General features: G+C 47.6%; 1 protein-coding gene across 1 annotated transcript; it reads right to left on the bottom strand.

The window, feature by feature from the left end:
- Nucleotides 1-708: 708 nt before the first annotated feature.
- Nucleotides 709-18,441, bottom strand: C22H1orf167 (chromosome 22 C1orf167 homolog). The gene is made up of 20 exons (XM_064678592.1): nt 18,270-18,441; nt 13,313-13,356; nt 12,556-12,775; nt 12,203-12,378; nt 11,566-11,660; nt 11,013-11,199; nt 10,396-10,577; nt 9,888-10,074; nt 9,513-9,735; nt 8,769-8,947; nt 8,518-8,614; nt 8,093-8,235; nt 7,363-7,571; nt 6,476-6,620; nt 4,012-4,279; nt 3,348-3,456; nt 2,884-3,106; nt 2,640-2,775; nt 1,826-1,936; nt 709-1,097 (listed from the first exon to the last, which is right to left on the bottom strand). Exons 4-20 carry the CDS (start codon nt 12,265-12,267, stop codon nt 1,038-1,040), a joined length of 2,619 nt encoding a protein of 872 aa, XP_064534662.1. The 5' UTR covers nt 12,268-12,378; nt 12,556-12,775; nt 13,313-13,356; nt 18,270-18,441; the 3' UTR covers nt 709-1,037.
- Between the last annotated feature and the right edge of the window lie 532 nt (nt 18,442-18,973).

Here is an 18,973-nt window from a genome sequence, read left to right as displayed (position 1 = left end):
CTTTCCTGACCTAATGACTCTTAACAGCCTTAGGCCCCACAGCATTGGAATAAGGGGTGTGTGGAGCTACTGAGGCTGCTTTGTGTACTTAATAATCCTGCCAAGCTACCACAGGCTAGGAAAACAAGACCTCGGGGCAGTTCCCAGTGGGATTTTGAGATCCCCACCATGCTGTGAGCATCTCTTTCAAACAAGCAAGGAAGAAAAGCCTTTTCCAGATTCTTCAGACCCTCTTGTTACAGCTGTCTGAGGCCGGGCTCATATATCCAGGGTAATTACAGGGCATCAATCACAGAGGCAAGTAATGGGAAGGTTGGGGATCAGACACGCCTGTCTCGCCTCAGCAAAGCTTTTGGTGCTCAGCTGTTCCCAGCAGGTTTCTCCATCCCTTGCCCATTCAGCACAGAAAGGAACCAGCAGGAAGCAGTCAGGAGGTTGGCCACCCACTGAAAGGCTTAATGAAGAGCTGATGGACCTAGACAGGGGGAGGAGGTGGGAGCCATGTGGGAATCTCCCACCGGGGGAAGAGCCAAATCTGAAAATAAAGACCTGTGTTTGCACCTACCCAAGACAGTCCAAACTTTGGAATCAACAGGATCTAGCACAGGTAAACTCTTGCTCATCTCTAAGACTGATGTATTTGCTTACTCCCCTGCTTGACACCAAACTCCTGTCCATGACAAAAACACTGAGTAAAGGGAGAGCCTATAAGACGGTTTTTTGACCTTTAATCAGAACTGCAGCAAAAGCAGGGTCCAGAGGAGAAGGGAGTGCAACCTCACAACAATGGGGAGTAACTTCTCCATTTATGCTGCTAAGGAGGTAGGATACAAGTCCTTTAAAGAGAACCTTTGACTAGGTATACCATCTCTTCCTGGTTGTCCTTTGGCTGTCACCCTTCTGGCCTGCAGCACTGCTTTTATCACAAGAGCAGTGTTCTCTTTCTCAACTGCACAGGACCAGCTCTTTGTTGTGACAGGAGCCACATCCTCCACGTGTCCTGAAATGAGCAGCAGCTGCAGGCAGTCCCCTTCCATTCAGCAGAGTCCTTTGTCCTTGAGCTGGAATGCTGTGAGCTGCTGCCACCTTCCAAAGGCCTGAGAGAGGGAAGTGGACAAATCAAATACTCTGGTGACCCTTAAGGGGTTGCAGCCACTCTCATAGAACCCATAAACACAGCTTTCCCTCTAGCAATGGCTCTGCCAGCTGCCTCACCACTCAGAGCCCTTCCCTGCCTCTCCTGTAGCCAATAAATGACATGCAAAGCACAAATCAACGTGAGAGAAAAAAGAACAATATAAAGAACAACGTCCCTCCTGCCCTCTAATTGCAGTACCTGCTCCCATCTCCTTAAAGCAGGACCTAATCCTGCATGGATCTTCGGGAGGCAGGCAGAGGAGTATCTGGGTATGAGTTCTAAGGCTTTGCTTGCTCACTCAAATTCATAGTGATTTGCCTGCCCCTGGGTGCAAGTCAGCACAGTCCTCCTGCACCAATGTGCAGCCTGTTTCTTCCCTGAGTGGGCTCTCCAGAGGCAGGGGATTAGTGGATTAACATCACTAATAACAGTGGGGAAGGGGGCACACGTCAGGGAAATTGCCTGCTGACACAAAGCTTTGAAAAACACCCAAAGATGAACCCATGTAAGGCTGGAAGCTATTTCCCTTTGTTATTGGCAAGTCCCATTCCTTGATGTATTCAACTGCTCCCCAAGCAAGTGCTTTGTGCATGGGGAGAGATACAGGGAACACCAGTTGTCCCTTGGGGGTGCTTTTTGGTCCACTGAGGCCCACAGAATTGAAGCATTGAATTCATAAATGCTTACCTGGGACAGGAGGCTCGTGGCTTCCTCCTCCAAAAAATTCTGTACCACATAGCTTTGCAAATATCTTCGCCTCCACATCCTCCAGGTCTTTTCTATGAGCCGCTGCCGGTCCTGCCAGGAACAGACACAGTGCACAGATTAATTGGGCTCTGGCAAGCAAATTACCTCCCTTCCCTTGAGTCCCACCTTGCTTCCCAGTTGCCTTCCCGGGTCCCTCTTGAATGACTTTGCATTGGTAACGAACAGAGCTGACTAATAACAAAGCTCTTACTGTCTCCTGCAAATCCTGTGGCTAATTAAGTCCTGATACCCTGGGGAGCTCCAGCACAGCTCCTCAGTGAATATGGACTATATACAGGCGTCATCTTGTCCCCTGGGCAGGTCAGAGCACATCTCACACAGCTAAAGCCCAGGAAGTCAGGCAGAGCATGGGCTGAGAAGAAGAGGAAATCAAATGACAGCCCTTGGTAGGTTGTGGTCGCCAGTGGGATGTATCAGGAACACAGATGAGGACAAAGACTGTAATACTTGCTGTGAACTTTTTGCATAAGCCACAGACAATCTACACAAATCATCCTGTCTCAGCTTCCCATTTGTAAGACAGGGCAAAGCACAACTAAATCTGTAGATATGGCAGTGTGCCAGGCTGGCATTTCAAAAAGAATGATGGAAAAACGATCCACAGCAGCAGAGCAGGATTTCTGGTGCACACTGGTACTTGTTAAACCCCCAAGTCTCATTTCCCAGGCTGCAAGCAGAGCAGGCTTGCCCAGTAACACCCACCCCTGCCACCCTGGTGGCAGCAGACACTCACCAACACCTGAGCCAGTATCACCACTCTGCTGGCTTCCTTCCACTGGTGCCACCCCCTTGCCAGACAGAGCAGTCTCCTTTCGCGCTGGTGCCGGCAAAGGACCACTGTGCGATGCCACCACCTCAGGTATTTCCTCCTGCAGGCAAGGGAGAAAAATAAGCTTTATCAGCCCAACAGCCCTACAAGGGAGCCCTTCCCCGATGGCAGCAGCAAGAGGAAGCCCAGAGCCCTCCACTCCACTTACCCGAGACGCTCCTCATCCCACTCCTCCAAGTCCACCTCTGCTTTCTTCTCCTCGATCCTTGCATGTGCATGAGAGGGTCCCACCACATCAGGTCTCTCCACCAGGTGAGGGAGCCGCAGCCTTTCAGCCCTGTTCTGGTTTCTGTAGATCACCAGCCAGCGCTGAATGGCACTGGGAAAAAGTCCAGCTGGAGCTGAACCCTGTTCTCTGCCTCTTCTGCTTTCTAGGAAAGGAAAGAGGAGTCACACAGGAGCTAACCTTGGAGCTAGATAGGGAGAGAGCAGAGCTGCCCTGAGTCCTTAGTCCTTTGGCTCAATATGGAAGCAACCCACAGAGTTTGACTGCCATGAGGTTCTACTCCACAGAGAAATCCCAGTCAATTTGGCTGGCACTACTTCCCTTCCCTCCTCACACACTCCCCACATGGCCCCACCATAGGAAGAGAGGAGGGAGCATTTTCTTACTCAGGGGCCAGGACAGAGCCATCTTCCTGCTTTTCCTAGCCCCTATGAGGGTACTGCGCTGCCGTAAGCACTGGGAAAAGGCAGCTGCTTTGGTCCAGTAGTTGCAGGCCTGCAAACAGAAATAACACAGCTGCAGCCAAGAGTAAACACAATGCACACAGACAGCACTCACACAAACCAGCCTTAGAGACACACTTATGCCACAGCCCTGCAGGTACTTTAATGTGCTAGACCCCAGGCTGGAAACTGCACAGATGAGCTCCCAGCAGGACTGACTCAGCCCTTCCAAATCAATCGACCTCTTTGTGGTTTGCGAGCTGTGAGCCCTTTGAAAAAAGCTGCAACTCTGACAGCTCACTCTGCTCTGCAGGGACAGTGATTATCCCATCTCATCTTTCGAGCAGAGGGAAAGGAGTGCTCTCATCTCTCTGGTCAAAATGCCCCCTTTCCTTATTGCTGTGCTCCAGATGGTTCCTGCAAGTGCCAGATTATGGTGATGAAGTTGCATGCACAGTCTGCAAAGAATTTCAAAGCAGTCACCACAAATCAAATTTTTATACAAGCCTTGTCACTGAATTCTCAGTGCCTCGTGACTCACTGAGCCTTCACGAGGGAACAGGCAGTTAAGAATAACTGTCTCACAGGGATCTTCATCTTCTCTTACCTGTTTGACAGTGGCCACAGATCCCAGGCGCAGGGCTTGCTGTCCTCGTGCAGCCACTCGCCAGCGGTGACAGGCTTTACCTGGAGAGGGGGCCTGCCACTTGTGGTTTCTCTCTCCTGGCACCCTCTGTTTAGCTCTCAAGAGTTTGTTCCTCCACTCAGTAAAGCTCACAAGTAAGAGACGGTGCTCTCTGACCCTTTTAAACTCAGAGAGGGCTTCGCGCTGCCTCAGACTACACGCAGTGACCTGGGCCCAGGTGATGAGGCACCTGAAAAACAGTACAAGCATAGAAAAGTGGTAGATGCCTGAAGTCACATTTCCATTTTAGACCAAATCCCACCTTCTCACCCAGCCTGCAGCGTCCCACATAAATGGTCAAAGCAAGCCAACATGAAAAAAGGCTGTTCCTATTATTCCTTATGCAATCGACATTTATGGATCTTTCTCCACACTACTTACTTCTCCAGTGCCTCATCTTTGGGAGATTGAAGTTCAGACTCCTCAACTATAGTGTCTTTCTGCTGAAAACTTGCCCTCATTTTACTTTGGGTTCCCAACACTGTTACCTCCCAGCTACTCAAAGCCCAGGAGGATGTTTGCTTCCCTTTGGCCGTTTTAGCATTTCCTCCTCTTCAAAGGAAAGTGAATCCAATATTACACTACACTCTTCCTTTGTCTACAAAATAAACACTTTTCCTAGGCTGCCCTGCCACTACACACAGTGGATCTCTCAAAAAAAAAAAAAAAGGAATTAAATTAGTCCGTCTTCAATCCTCTTCTGTGCCAGCAGCTGACCTTAAGGGTGATGTTTGATGAAGGCTTTTTCTTTATGGGATGAGAACAAAACTGCTAAAATCTCCTTCAGCACAGAACCCAGCAGACTCCTGAAGTCTGTTTGCTGAATTTAAGACAGCAGCTTGTTGTCAAGACTCAGATTTTAGTTTTTTTCTTGGCTGTCACAAACTCAGGGCCTGTGTTCGTGGGATGTACAACTCGAATCCTTATGGAGACAATTTTATTCCAAAAAAATCAATGTCTATGGGAGTTACTATTAACAGCACTGCAAATCTGCACCCACAGTAATCTCTCTCTATCTTGCAGGCTGATGCACAGGCCACCCTAGAATCCAATCTGCTTTTAACTCCTGGCTTATCCTTTTGGTTCCTTGTTCCACTTGGACTTTCATTATGCAAATCACCCCACTGCAGTATAGGGCAGAGGTGTAAATATCCTCTGCCTGGCAGGCTTCCTGGAAGATCAAGAGAATCTATTGCAGGTTATCCTAGCATGAAAAATGCCCCCCTCAGAAGAGACAGGGCTCAGCCTGTACCATATCCAGGTGAGAAATTAGAAATGCTGCCTCATCAAAGCAGACTCAGAAGGAAGATTAATGGTAGTGACACACTCAACAGGAAGGAGCAACATTAAGGACTTCTCCCAAACACAGCTCCCACCAGGGAGCCACCACAGAGATGGATTTGCAGAGGAAAATGCAGTTGGGTGGGGTGAGTGTAGCATCACAGCCATCAAAGTTTCGCTGGGTTTTTAGTTGCTCTTTCCTCTGCAGATCTTTGTCTCCTCTCACCCTGACCCTGCAATTCAAAAGGAAACCTTCTAGGGCCAAACCTGCACTTCTCATGCCTTAAATGAACCCTCAGCATAAATAATCTTATTGTTCTTATCCTCCTGAGTTATTTCAAAGAGAAACACCTGAACAATTCCTGGTTCACTGAAGCTGGACACTTCACTGCACTTCAGCCAGGCACCAGCCTCACACAACATAAACCACAAACAAAACTGTTTTCAGTGAGAAAGCCACTGAACACAGCTAAGAGAGAAAAGAAATTAAATTCTTATGTTTTCAGGATTTGCAACATAACATAAGATTGCAAACCATACTACAGCTTCACCTATATTGTAGCTAACACCAAGATGAATTGAATATCATGGTTCTTCATAGGCTTTACTGGATATTGCTTTGCTGCAGGAATATATTGAACTCAATTTTTCACATTAAATTAAAATCAACACACTGTGTCCAGAATCCTAAAAGACTCAAGTCTGTAAACATCAGATCTCTGTAAACCTCTGCCCTCTATTCCTTTCAGCAAATACTGACTAATTCCTGTGAAAACAAGGCTTTCAATTTTTTAAACTACACAAATTTGTTTGCATCTCCCTTGATTAGGGTACAAATACAACACTGCATAACTATGACTGAGCACAAGTTCTGGAAAGAAGTTTTGAATGAGAAGAATGAGATGGGGAGTGTGAGGCTATGGATAAGAGACTCTTCAACATAGAAGCATCCCCAGGGAAGTGCTCCTACAGAAGCTCCATTTACACACAAGTTATCTTCACTTTCAAACCCAAGCTCTGCTCTGAACACAATGGATTCTCTGCTACATAAATTGCTCTTCACTCAAAGCTTCCCTCAGAAATGCTTTGAGGTCAGGAAACAAACCTGTGCAGGAGAAGACGTTCCCAGAATAAAGCAGCATATTTCTGCTTCATTGTTTGGTAATACCACGTCTGCAGGACCAGCCTCTTCTTCTCCTGGCAGCTGTGCTGAGCCCACTGCTGCTGCAGCTCCCTCAGAGCACGATTCCCTGGGAGAGAACACACCACCTTGCTGAGCTCAATCCAGTGATTTTTCCATCACAGAGCCCAGACAAGAGCAAAGAACACATCTGCTGTAAACATCAAATGGGACCAGACTTGCTAAGATTTCCTGTCCTCCCCTTAGCAGCTAAAGAGACTTTTCAATTCAGCTTGTAGTTTTCTGTCTGCAAGGCAGTCAGACCTTCTTAGTTTTCCCTGCAAGGGATCACAGATCACTTCCACTCTTATCTGCAAGGCAGTTTTCCATCAAAAATTGGGAGTGTTCCTTCACCACCACAGTGCAAGTAGCACTTAGAGCACATGGAATCCCTTGAGAGACAGGATCAGGACTGCCAAGCCACCCCAAAAGACACACCCTGTTCCTGCTGAAGTACAACCTGACTCTTGGGTCTGAGGAGGCATGTTCACACTTGGAATGCTGCACTGAACTCCATTTAACTCCCCAGCTGCTGAAATGCACTGCTTGAGGACTCCTTTGGTAGTGGAGGTAGAGGTGCCAAAGGAGCATCTTCCCTACCAAAGCACTGCAAAACAGCAGGGCCCCTGTCCTGCTGATAGCCAGAAAAACACAGTGACACAGGCACTTACTGACCCCTGGACTAGTATGCACCTTTCCAGAGGAGCAGTGCACAGAATTACAGCCAAGAGTGGGGCTTTCTCCATCCCAGCCATTCCCACAGCATCCCTCTCCTAAAGACAGGAGTGCTGCTGTGGGGTGGGGTCACTCACTTTGCCAGCAGGAATGCCAACGCTTCAGGGCATCAGCAGTGACCTGGTGCACGTGACACATGAATCTCCGGTCCACCTCCACTTTCTGGGCCATTCTCTTTTTCCACAGGCTGAAAGCCATCTGGCAGCAATGATCTCCATGTTTTAGGGCTGCTGCTGCTTTTCTGTTCTTATTTTCCACAACCCAGTGGTGCCAGCTGAGAAAGGCTCTGAGAAAGACAAAGGTCACTGCACCGACCGTAGGAACAACTCACACAGATTCCCACCCTTGTAACTGAAACTTTAACAACAAACATACACGAGGCAGTTTTAGAAACACATCTGATCTGTTAACATCCTTTTCCCATTAAATATCAGGGGAAATAATGGACAGGGCAAGTTGTTGGGAGTAAGGTGTTCTGTCCTGGTGGTGCCAAGCCTGTTGTGCTCTTCAACTCTGGAATCAGTAGAGAGCAAGGCCAGTTTAGTGGATTAGGAAGTTACCAGGACTTGTTATCAGCAGTGCTGGCCTTGCTCTAATTTGTAGGTCATCCCATCCAACCAGAAATTATTGTGCTCAGATATAATAATTTTGAAGTGGGTAAAACCAGAAAATAATGGGCTGCAAAACTCCCACTGAAGACAGAAAAACACAGCTGGACAAAGAATTTTTTTTTTCTTATTTTTGAAGCAAGTGTAAAGCTTTCAAAACAGAGAGCTTTAGGAAACTTCTGGAAAGCACAATCCCTACCGAGACAGCTGAACGTGCCTGAAGTACTGCTGGACCTTCACAAGCTGTTGAGTCCGAGCTGACCAAACAATGAAGTACCTCTGCAGGCAGCATTTCTCTGCCTGCTGCCAGCAACTCTTCACCTCCTTGTCAGAACTGTAGTCCTGTAAACCAGAAAGGCAAAAAAGACCTTGACTTGCTGTTATACCACAGTTATTCCGTGCAGCTCAGCCCTTTCTCTTGCTGCTGTGACTTCTATGATTGCAAGAGTTACCCTGAGGAAAGCTTCAATCTCCCAAATCTTATGTCTGAGAGAAAAGAACAAAGACAAAACAGCAGTGAGACCTTCCATATGCTGATTTTGAAACCCAAAGGCTCTTTGCTAAATTGGGTTATGCAGAAAACACTTGTACATTTACATTTTATGCACCACTTTCTGGCCTCACCTCTTCCCATGCAGAGTAACTGGTGAGAAGCTGGTTATTATCGTCTGGACTCTGCAGCACCAAAGTCTGGAACTCATCTCCCACAAACCAATTTCTTCTGCAAGACAAAAGTGTTGGGGGAAAAGAGAAAGAAACAAAAGGATAAAGTATCTGGAAAAGTGGTGTGAGGTGATGTGAGGGGATATCCAGCAGGAAGGAATTCAGCCAGACCAAACAAAGGGCCACTGCCAAAGAACCAGTCTCCAACTCACCCAGATCCAGTGCTCTGTAGAGGAAAGGAGGTCTGCAAGCACAGCTCCCCACCCAGCTCAGCTGGCAGCTCTGTGCACTGGTGGAGTTGCAGGAAAGAACTGTGACATGGCAGGTGTGTGACATCCTCAGAGATCAGAAGGGAGAAGCCGTGCTGGCTGCTGTCACTGAGACTGCACTCCTGTGGGTGTGAAGGGAGGACCACCTGAGGTGAGTGTCCTCGTGGGGAAGCACTCAGGTAACAGTTCTGACCAGGCCATTTACTCCTCTTTCTAACAAGGATTCAGGGAAATCCAGAATGCATCCAAAGGAACTGCAGGCTAGCAAGTACAGCTCTGGAGTGCACACATGTCATGATGGGAAAGTTATTTCTATACTGAATGGAGAAATACAGATATTTCTCTACTGAGGAAAGAGCATATACACTGTCACAGTGAGAAGGCTCTTTATACCTCATCCCTTCCACCTTGCAGCCACAAACAGAAGCAAGTGTGCGAGGGAACCTCACCAGCTCAGCATCTTCCAACATCATTAGATGATGAACCAGAAAAGGGAACAGAGAGCATTGACTTTACACTTTCTGATTCCATTTGAACTCCAGGACCCCACAGATTCAGTGCTCCTCAGCATTAAATTTTAAGCACAGTTTGCTGATGACAACATCATGTTGAAGCAGAAATTTTCACCTGAAAAAGCTCAGCAATTTAATACCTCAGAGCAGCCTGGATGTCTCAAGGCCTCCTCACCTTTTCCAATGAGCTTTGAGAGTTCAGAGTAGCTGCAGCACTGCTGTCAAAGCCAGATGATATTGAGAGGTCCTCAGAAAACAGCATGGCAAGAGGTTCCTCATTAACAGCTTTGTGCGAGTGCTTAGAACTTTGTTCAATTGTCTTCAGCGTGAGGTACTTTTGGTGCCACAGTTTCAGAGCTTTTCTGAGTCTGCACTGCTCCAAAGTCTGAGAGAAATAACTGAGACAGAAGATATTGAGACAGCAAAGTGACAGGAAAGGGATACCATGGATGATCAATGGGGTAAAAGGGGTTCTTCAAAAAGGATCAGAAAGTCAAGGGGACACTACTAACGAGGGCAGGGCTCCAGGAACTGGCTCTTCTGCACTCACTCAGCTTTGTGATGCTCGCACAGCCTTGCTTTCCACAGCAGATACACCCTCTGCAGCTTCAGCTTTTGGCAGAAGTCATCAAAAGAGCAGTCTGTTTTCTCCAGAAACTGTCTCTCCACAGTCCACAATGGCTGATCTTCAGGCCTCTTTGTCACTCTCTTGTCAGCTTCTGAGCTTATAACTGCTCCTTAACCAGATACATAAAGGAACAAGAATCATTTGTCAGATGGCATTCCCAGCTTAGACCAGCCCAGCCCCCAAACTGCTTCTTCTCAGCGAGGTTTAAGACTTCCTGCTAGCTTTATGATGCAGATCAACAAATCTCCCTGTAGCTTCACTGACACATCCAGAACCAGTGCTCTGCCCACTCTGGGATGTTCATACCCTGTATCATCTGAGCCCCTCTGTTATCAGGCTGTTTTCAGCTGGTTTTCACTGTACAAGAAGAGGAAGAAGGTGCCTAAGCACCTCCAAGTCTTAGATTCTGCACAGACCCCAAGCTGCTCACCATGATGCTGCCTCCACTGTAGGAGGAAGAGGTTCACCACTGCCTGCTTATCACCTTCTCTGACCTGCAGCATCTCAACCCACAGATGGAAGTGCTTCCTCAGTGATACTGCTCTGAGACGGGCCAGGTTGAACCTGTTAAGTGCCTTCTGCTCAGCAGCCTCCTTCCATGCATTGAAGCACCTGAGAATACAAAAGGCAAATAAAAACACATTAAAAAAATGTGTACAAGTTTGTGTCTCTTTCTGAGAGTGGGTTTAGTTCAGGGAAGACAAACAGAAGCTGTCATCTCCTAAGCTTCTATTTGTTTACTTCAGCAAAAAGCCACAGTCATGCTCAAAGCACAGCAGCACACTGGCTGCTCTCAGGTTTGGTCTCTCAGAACATCAAAGCTCAGGACCAAAAAGCTTTGGCAGTGCACAGCAGGCAAGTTGTAACATCTCTGGCCACAGTAGTTCCTTTTCATGTTTCTATCCCTACTTTCATCCTTATTAACTCCTAAAACAAAAGGATATGTGGCTTTAAGATGGAACAACACATCTGGGTTGGCTCTGTCATTCCCTGGATCTTCACAGTGAACAGGCTTTTCACATGAAAAACAGACGCCCCTCAACTCACCGGGAGATTGAGGCTCTTTGGATTTGAGTTGTCAGTGCTAAAATCTGTTTCATTTCCAAGCATCGGGAACGCCACATCCAGAGAAGGTTTCGTAGCTTCTTCCTTTCCAGCAGGGCACGGGCTTCCGAGAGCCTGGTTTCCTCTTTGCTCAGCACCTCCTTCTGCAGGCGCCACAGTCTGAAAGCTGCTGCGTCGCAGGGCAGGAAGAGATCACAGGAAGGAAAATAACTTAGAAGAACTTCCAACAATTTAGTGTCACACAGCAAACATCCCCTGGCTGAACTCCAGCTGCCTGGGAAAGGGAACTTAAGGGAGGCAGCTCACGCTGCTGGAGCAAGAGCACCTGCTGCAGCTGAATTCATACAAGGGATAAGGTAAAAGGTGTGTGACACGGTGAGAGGCCAAGCTCCACCGCCACAGACACTGGCCCAGCTGTTTGCAGAATCAGGTTCTGAAAGAGTCAGGTCAAAGCAACAACTACACATAAACCAAAAAACATGGTGAAACAGTGATTATCTCCAAGCTGTTCCAAGGCCATGGAGTGTGTACTTACCAGCCAGGCGTCTCATGTCTCTGATGGCTTCAGCTCTCCAGCAGAACTCATTTCTCTTACTATGACGAAGCTGTGTCCACAGCTCTCCCTCCACCCTGAAAGAGGCACAAACATGCTTTAACATCCAGCTGCCCAAAAAGGCACTCACAGAACAGAATCCAGAGCTTTCTTGTCTGCACTTCTCTTTTTGGACTTCTCTTTTTTCTGGACTTGTTAGTCTGCCTTCAGAATCAGAAGGCTCAACAAAAGGTTTTTCTTTTGACCCCCATACTGTCAAACTACCGCAAGAGACTTCAGTATTGCCTCACTCCACACACAGTAGAGACACTATAACTGCTAGAATACTGTAGTATTGCCTCATTCCAATCTTGTTTATATCTGTATCACATATGCAGGTAATAGCTGAAGCCAAGAATTAGTACAGGAGTATTTCTGTCAGACACTCAAACACCAGTACATAGAAGCTCTGAAATAAGATTGTTTAGTTCTTAAAACTGAGTTACGAATTCTTGCAGTGTTTATCTACAGCAATACATTCAAGGACATGGAAACAAGTTTGCCATCATCTGAGAAAAAAATTTCCCTGTGTTTGTAAAGCTTGCCTTGTCCAAGATAACAGAGAATGCTCTTGGCTTACCTACGAGCCTGCTCTGCTTCCTTTGAGTATCCTGTTGTAAGCTGATGCTGAGCTGAGGTTGTCATAGTTGCTAATCTTCCTACTCCAAAACCCCCTGCTGATGAACTTTGGGTATAAGAATATGGCTCAGGCTGCAGAGCTTCCTTCTTGCTCCGTTTTGCCACAGCTTCCTTCCACTGAAGAAGAAACCGTGTGATTAGAACAAGCTGCAGAGGACTGGGATCAGCGTCCCCATCGCTGAGTTTCACACGGGGTACCCCTTCCTCCTCTCTATCCAAAGAAGATTTCTGCCCTCTCTGACTGCACAACAGAAAGCTCATGGCACCATCCCGCTGTCCCTAGCCCATCCTCACCCTGTGGAAGCTGGCAGCCAGCAGAGTGTTAGCATGTCTCCGCCGGGCCACCTCCAGCTGCGTCCTCCTCCAGTGCACAGCCCACTGCAGAGCACCAAGGCCCTTCCGAAGCAGCTGCTCACTGTAGAGCTGCCTGGCTGCAGCCCTCTTCCAAAGGACGAGTCTCCTCCAGGCCTGGAAACACCTTCTTAGGATTTCTCTGTCACACAAGTGCTGGAAACTTAAAAAGAAAAAACCAAAAGTGAGCTCTAGCTAACAGAAAGGAAAGTTAAACCAGCCAGGAGGTGGCAATCAGAGTTCAGCCATCAGGCTGTAAAGAAATTGTTTCAAATCATTCTCTCTAAAGAGTGAAAAACCTGCAGTCTCTCTTCAAATTAAGGAACCATTAAACTGGTAGCAACCTCACACACAGGTCACAAATTTGAATCTGATCTCATGACCTTCCCTAACTGTGCAGTGAGCAGGCTGGAATTTGCTGCACTAAAGAACAGCACTGATGGGTACCAATGCTTTCTGTTGCTAGCAACAACCAAGGCTAAATTTAGAAGACATAATTTAAAAGATACATAAATTATTTTTTTAGATCATACTCAATTCTAGAGACAGCTCTTTGAAAAGAAAGGGATGCAGGCCCTCAGCCAAACACAGCAGAATAATGTAGGTTAAGTCCTAAAACCAAATGCTCCTCAGCCCTCTGCAGCAGTTCTCCTCCTCTGTGAACTACCAGCACATTCACACATGAACACAGGTTTTTTACCTTTGTTCATTCACTTTCAACGACCAGAAGCTGTTCTCAGAGGCCTGCAAACAGACAAAAGACAGTAACACACAATTATTCCCACTACTCCACTCTGTTGAAGAATTTGTCTTTGTGGCACAAGTCATTCTGGATGGAGAGCAGAGCAGTGCTGCCTCGGAGTCAGGTGTTATGTCAGATGCCTTCCCATTGCTCTGGGAATACTCTCACATACTTCAGACGTGGAAGAGCGCAGCAGAACTGAAATCTTAGGGCCCTGCAACCACGCACAGAGTAAAAACCAGTTCAATGCTTTCCCTCAGCATGCGGATCCAGAGAACATAAACAGGTGTTTACATTCCCAAGAAAAACCAAGTTAAAAAGCTGGTCTTTAGGAAGAAGGAAATGAGATGGAAAGATGCATCTGTTGGGATGGAGCAGGACCGTAGGAGAGAAGATTCTGGTCATTCAGTACCAGGAAAAAACTACAGGACAAGCATCCCCATCACTTGTACCTCAGCTCTGCACCTCTAGCAAGTGGCAGAAACAAGCACAAGCAGTACCTGTGACCAGGGATGCTTCGCAGTGAGCACACCCTCACCTCTCTGGACACAGTTCCCTGTGTCTGGCTCCCTTCTTCACAGCACCGTGGTTCTTTGGCATTCCTCTCCACAGAATGGTCTTCAGACTGGTTGAGACTGGCATCATCTTCCAAATTCCTCCAGCTGCCTTGGTAGGAGTATTTGTTTGTTTCTTCTCTGCTCACATTCATACAATCTACATGAGAATATTCACCAAAGCCTTCTTCACCCTGAATACCCAAAGGGCTGGACTGGCTGCTGCCCACCACAGCCATCCTTCTGGCTGCTCCTGATCTGGGGTCACACACATCTTCTGACTCTTTGATGCACTTAACACTAGGTTCAGAGTTGTTGACTTCTACAGATTTAACACTAAGCTGCTGGCCTGGGCTAAACTCTTTATCTCCAGGAGGAGAATCGACCCTCACACACACTTCCCCTGGAGTTCCATACATGGCTACACCAACGTTCATCTGACCCCCTCTGAAATCTGTCTCCAGTGACACCTGCAGACCCTCTGGATACAGACTGGCTGGAAGGTTTTCTTTCCAAGATTCAGCACACAGAGATGCCCCATTAGATGTCTCTTCTCCTTTAAGAACCTCTTTTGGGGAATGACTTTTTGTGTGAACATAAAGACTAGCAGTTTCCAGAGTTGGCTTTGCCGGGGGCTGCAATCTGAAATAGGGGGACCAACTGTAGGAGGATTCTGCTTCTGCATCCACTAGCCTGCCAGAGCCCACTCCAAAAGCAAGGGCTTGTGGTTGGATGACACCTGAAATTTTTATTCTCCATGTGTTTGAGTCCATGTATCCATATCGGTGAGAGACAGAGAGAGGTTCTGCATGACTGAATTCCCTTGCCACTGCACTAAGGCTCCAGTCTTTAGCAAAGGGGACACCCCACTTCAATCTTGCCTGGGCAGCACTGGTCCTTGCTGCAGCTAGATGTTCTCCCATGGTCAGGATACTGGGAGCTGCATCATCAGCAGCTAAGTACAAACGGCCACTGACTGGAGAAGACCTGGGCTCCAGAGGGAGGGAGCCCCGTATCCCCATCGAAGCACTTTGTTGCTTAAGCCTCTGGATTGAACAGTACAAGCTAGCAGAAATCTGTGAGGATTGCAAAAGAGACTGAAAGGAGTCCAAACCAGATGGATCGAGATCCCCCAAGGTCAGGGCCAAACTACCACAAGCGTTCACACTTTCACTTGAGCTCTTTGAAGAGGGACACACCCCTACCTCACTCCTAAGAGAGAAATCTGCAGTGTGAGATGACAAATGTGCATTGACCAGGGAAGGGTTCACAGGATCCATACAAGAAGCAGCCAGGAGGCTGATGCTGTTGGGTTTTCCACTGGATAGTCACTATTCTTGTTCCTATTTTGTAAATAGTGATGACAAGGAGTGTGTGTGGAGCAGGGACCAGCTGCCTTTGCTTCCTGATGGTGTTGAGGAAAGTCAATACTCTCGCTCCTTCTCCCTTCTAAACCACAAGCCTCAAGGTGCAAGGGAGATTCTCAGCAGGGAGCACTGACAAATCAAGATGGGGACTCTGTGAGCCGCACACTCGTTGTGCTGCAGCCTAGAGCAGAGACTATTCTGCTGCAGGAAGCAGAAACTGGAGAACTGAGTGGCAATGTCCTGGAACAGCTGAGAAGGGCAGGAGAGATTAGTCTGTCTCAGACTGGGATGTCTCTTCCCAGGTGAGAGGTGTGGAACACAACCAGCCTTGTGCTGCTGTCTGCCTGGGCTTACGCTGAACGCTGCAGCCTCAAGCCAGGGATGACAAATGTCTACTCGACTTCTAGTGCCAAAATACAGATCAAAATTCAGGTTCTTCTGAACGTTTCTTTGCTCTGAAGAAAAAGAAGAAGAAATATAAACAAAGGAGCATGTGTATTTCCCGTCACATCTTGCCTAGTTTGCCAAAGGCTTTCGGTACTTTCCTTATGAATTCCTCGTCTCTAATCCACCAGCCTCAGTCCTCAAAGTGTTACAGACACTACCCTCTTCCTTTTCTCAGCAGACAATCATGTCTGGCAGAGCAGGAATGACTGAAAGGGACAGATTCAGCTCTCAACAAAAAAACCTGGAAAACAAAGACTTCCAGCATTATGCACCTGCAGCCTCAAAAAGAACTTGTTGCTAGCAAAGCAGAATTATCCTGCTGCCATGACAAAAAGCAGCTTTTCCTGAATGCTTTACATCTCACCAGATCTACGTGACACCAGTCAAGAACAGGTCTGAAAGAAAATGTTTTCACAGAAGTCAGAGCAACGTGGTTCAATGGAGTACAATGCTTACCCCTCTTCATTGACTGGAAATTCAGCTCCAATCTCCTCCACACTCGTATTTCCTCCAGGGCTGATAGGAGAGGTAGGGCCTCAACTTAAGGTTCTCTTTCACTGCTTAGCAAGTGAAAATTTGTCCAAGTCTCATGCTACAGCCCTGCAAAGGTTCAAGCTTCTACAGACTAATTTGTTCTTGTCCACGCTAAAGGATGAAACCACGTTTACACATCCACAGAACCAACACTGTCCCCTAACCTGGAACAGTTATAGCACAGCTGGGAGACCTAATTTGCAGTCTAGCCACTAAGTCTAATGGTTATACATATAACACTCATGCTGAGAACAGATTCCCAAGTTGTTGCTAACAGGTAAGTGCAATTTGAGGGGACTGTGCTTTCATTCCCTCAAATTCTAAAAGCAAGTTGTCAATCACTGTCATTCTAACTACCATTCTTTTCCACCTCTCTTTTGAAAAGTGAAAATGGTATTGTATAAAGACACACATACCTCTATCATATTAAAACCCCTAGTCAATCTGAAAAGAGACAGCACAGCCTATGAAATCAATGCCCATTGTCTTTTTCAAGCACACTCTAATCCCAGAAAGCTTCCTGTCAAATTGCACTCTGTTTCCAAACTGTGTTTTTCTCATTCTGTCTAAGGAAGCGTTTTAGCCTCAGTTATCCCTGTTTGTAACAGCCCACTTGTCCCTCTCACATGCAAACTCCTTCAGTAATCACCACAAACTGGGGAACAAACTCAGCTTCTAAAGCAGCAGGAGACAGTCAGGCAGGGTTGCAATTATCCCTGGGAACTGCTGTTACTGCCTTTCATACATCACCGAGGGTGCCATGAACGGAAAGATCCCATTATTTTCTCCAGCTAAGTTGAAGTTGGCAACTACAGAGTGAACAGACAAAGCACAGCTGCCTTCCCTAGGGTGCCCATCACTGCATGAAGTATAACCACAAAATGCAGTGGACTGGTGTTCCATGGAAGCACTCTTTGCATCCCAGGAATATTCAGCCAACAAGCAACGTATCACAAAAGGGTGTTACAAAGGATTTAAATTGTGAAAGGACTGAAACCACCATGTTTATCGGTGCTGTTTTAGTCTGTGAACACCCACCCCTGGACTACTTTATGCTCAAGAACCTGGACATAATCTATTTTCTTGACAACTCATTTGGTTTTCTTGGCTCTCCATTTCAGTTCTTTCTGTCAGGTACCAGGTTCTCAACACATTGCTATGGTTATTTTAGGGTATGTCCTTCACCTCACTCATTCCTAATTTCAGTCTCATAGAGATTTGGAAGAAGTAGCATCCTTTAAAAATCATGTTTGTCTGCCTTCCCAAAATTGCCACTCAGGACTTTAACATAACCACTACTAAGCAGTACTTAATCTTACTCAAAAGACAACAAGATGTTATGAAGTGCTTTTTTAAAACTTCTCCAGTGGCCAAAGGAGATACTTAAGGCAAACTCCACATTTTGTGAAGTGCAAAATCCATGACCAATGGATTTCATATCAGTTTTTATGTTTCCAACGAAAACATTTAACGCATGCTTACTATATAAACACTTCGCAGAAACACACTAATGCTTTAAAACCTGAAACAAATCCAATTAAGCAAATAAAAGATGATCAAGTTCTTTCTGTTGTTATAAGCAAAAGGAAGTAAATAGCACAGTTCACGAAAAGGAAATCAGGCTCTTTGAAGTGAATGCCATTTCTGCAGTACGATAACAATGCCAGACCCATAATAAACACATAAGTGCTGCCATAATGCCCGTTTTCCCATCCCTGCAGACCAAGGCTGATCCATCTCACATTCCAAGTTGGGACCGGTGATTAGAACGAGACCACACTTCGCGTGCCTTGGAAACAAGGCTTTTCCCCACCGCTCAGCCTTACAAACCAAACCACGGCTGTCGCTGCGAGATTTCTCCCACGAGGCACAAACACAAGCGGTGCCCCCTCACCAGCTGCGCCTCCATCCGAGCACCAGCGCTGTCCCGGGATGCGGTGGTGGGAGCGGGAAGCCCATCCCCGAGCCCCCCTCGGCACCCCCGATGGCTCCGCGCTCCTCGTGGGCACTTACTCGCTCTGAGAGTCGCCACTGCGGGGCCCCGCCAGGACCTGGGGGACCGGCCGGGCACCTCCGTGTCAGCACCTCCTGCGCAGGGACGACCCGCCTCGTCCCCCTCAGCGCCCGGACCCCGCGCCCGCTCCAGCTGGGGCTCTGTAAGCAGCTTATCCCGGCGATTAGCAACGCTGCCGGTCACCGGGGCTGCAGATGGCCGCGGGAAAGCCGCTCTACCCCACGGCTAATTAAAGCCGGGACCCGGCCGGGGTGAGGGCGGCTCAGCCCGGGGTGAGGCTGTACCTGTCCCGGGCAGCGCCTCAGGGCAGGCGCCATCTTCTCCCCCTTCTTCTCCCCCTCCTCCTCACCCCGACCCCGGCACCCCTGAGGGAGTGAGGGAGGAACTTGCCCCGGTGATCCTGAGGAGCTGCCTCAGGGCACAGCAGGACCTGAAGATTTTAAGAAACAAAGCAAAACCACCCGAATGGAGCGTTGCGCCTCTCTGGGTGAGGAGACCCCGCTGAGAAACTCTGAGAGCCCCGGGATCAGCGAGGCCATCCTCTGGCACAGCAGCTCGGTGAATCCCCTCACACCCTGCTAAACCAAGTACAAACACTCTCCTCCTCCTCCAAAGCCAGGAGAGGGGCCTGGTTTTATCACCACCTCTCTGCTTTACTCCTCAAAATAGGTATCCTTGAGGCACTGCAAACCTCGTGTAAATC

Source organism: Pseudopipra pipra, chromosome 22, assembly GCF_036250125.1.
Source record: "Pseudopipra pipra isolate bDixPip1 chromosome 22, bDixPip1.hap1, whole genome shotgun sequence".
Classification (NCBI taxonomy): Eukaryota; Metazoa; Chordata; class Aves; order Passeriformes; family Pipridae; genus Pseudopipra; species Pseudopipra pipra.
The sequence above is the reverse complement of the archived record's forward strand: the minus strand, read 5'-3'. Positions and strand labels throughout refer to the sequence as shown.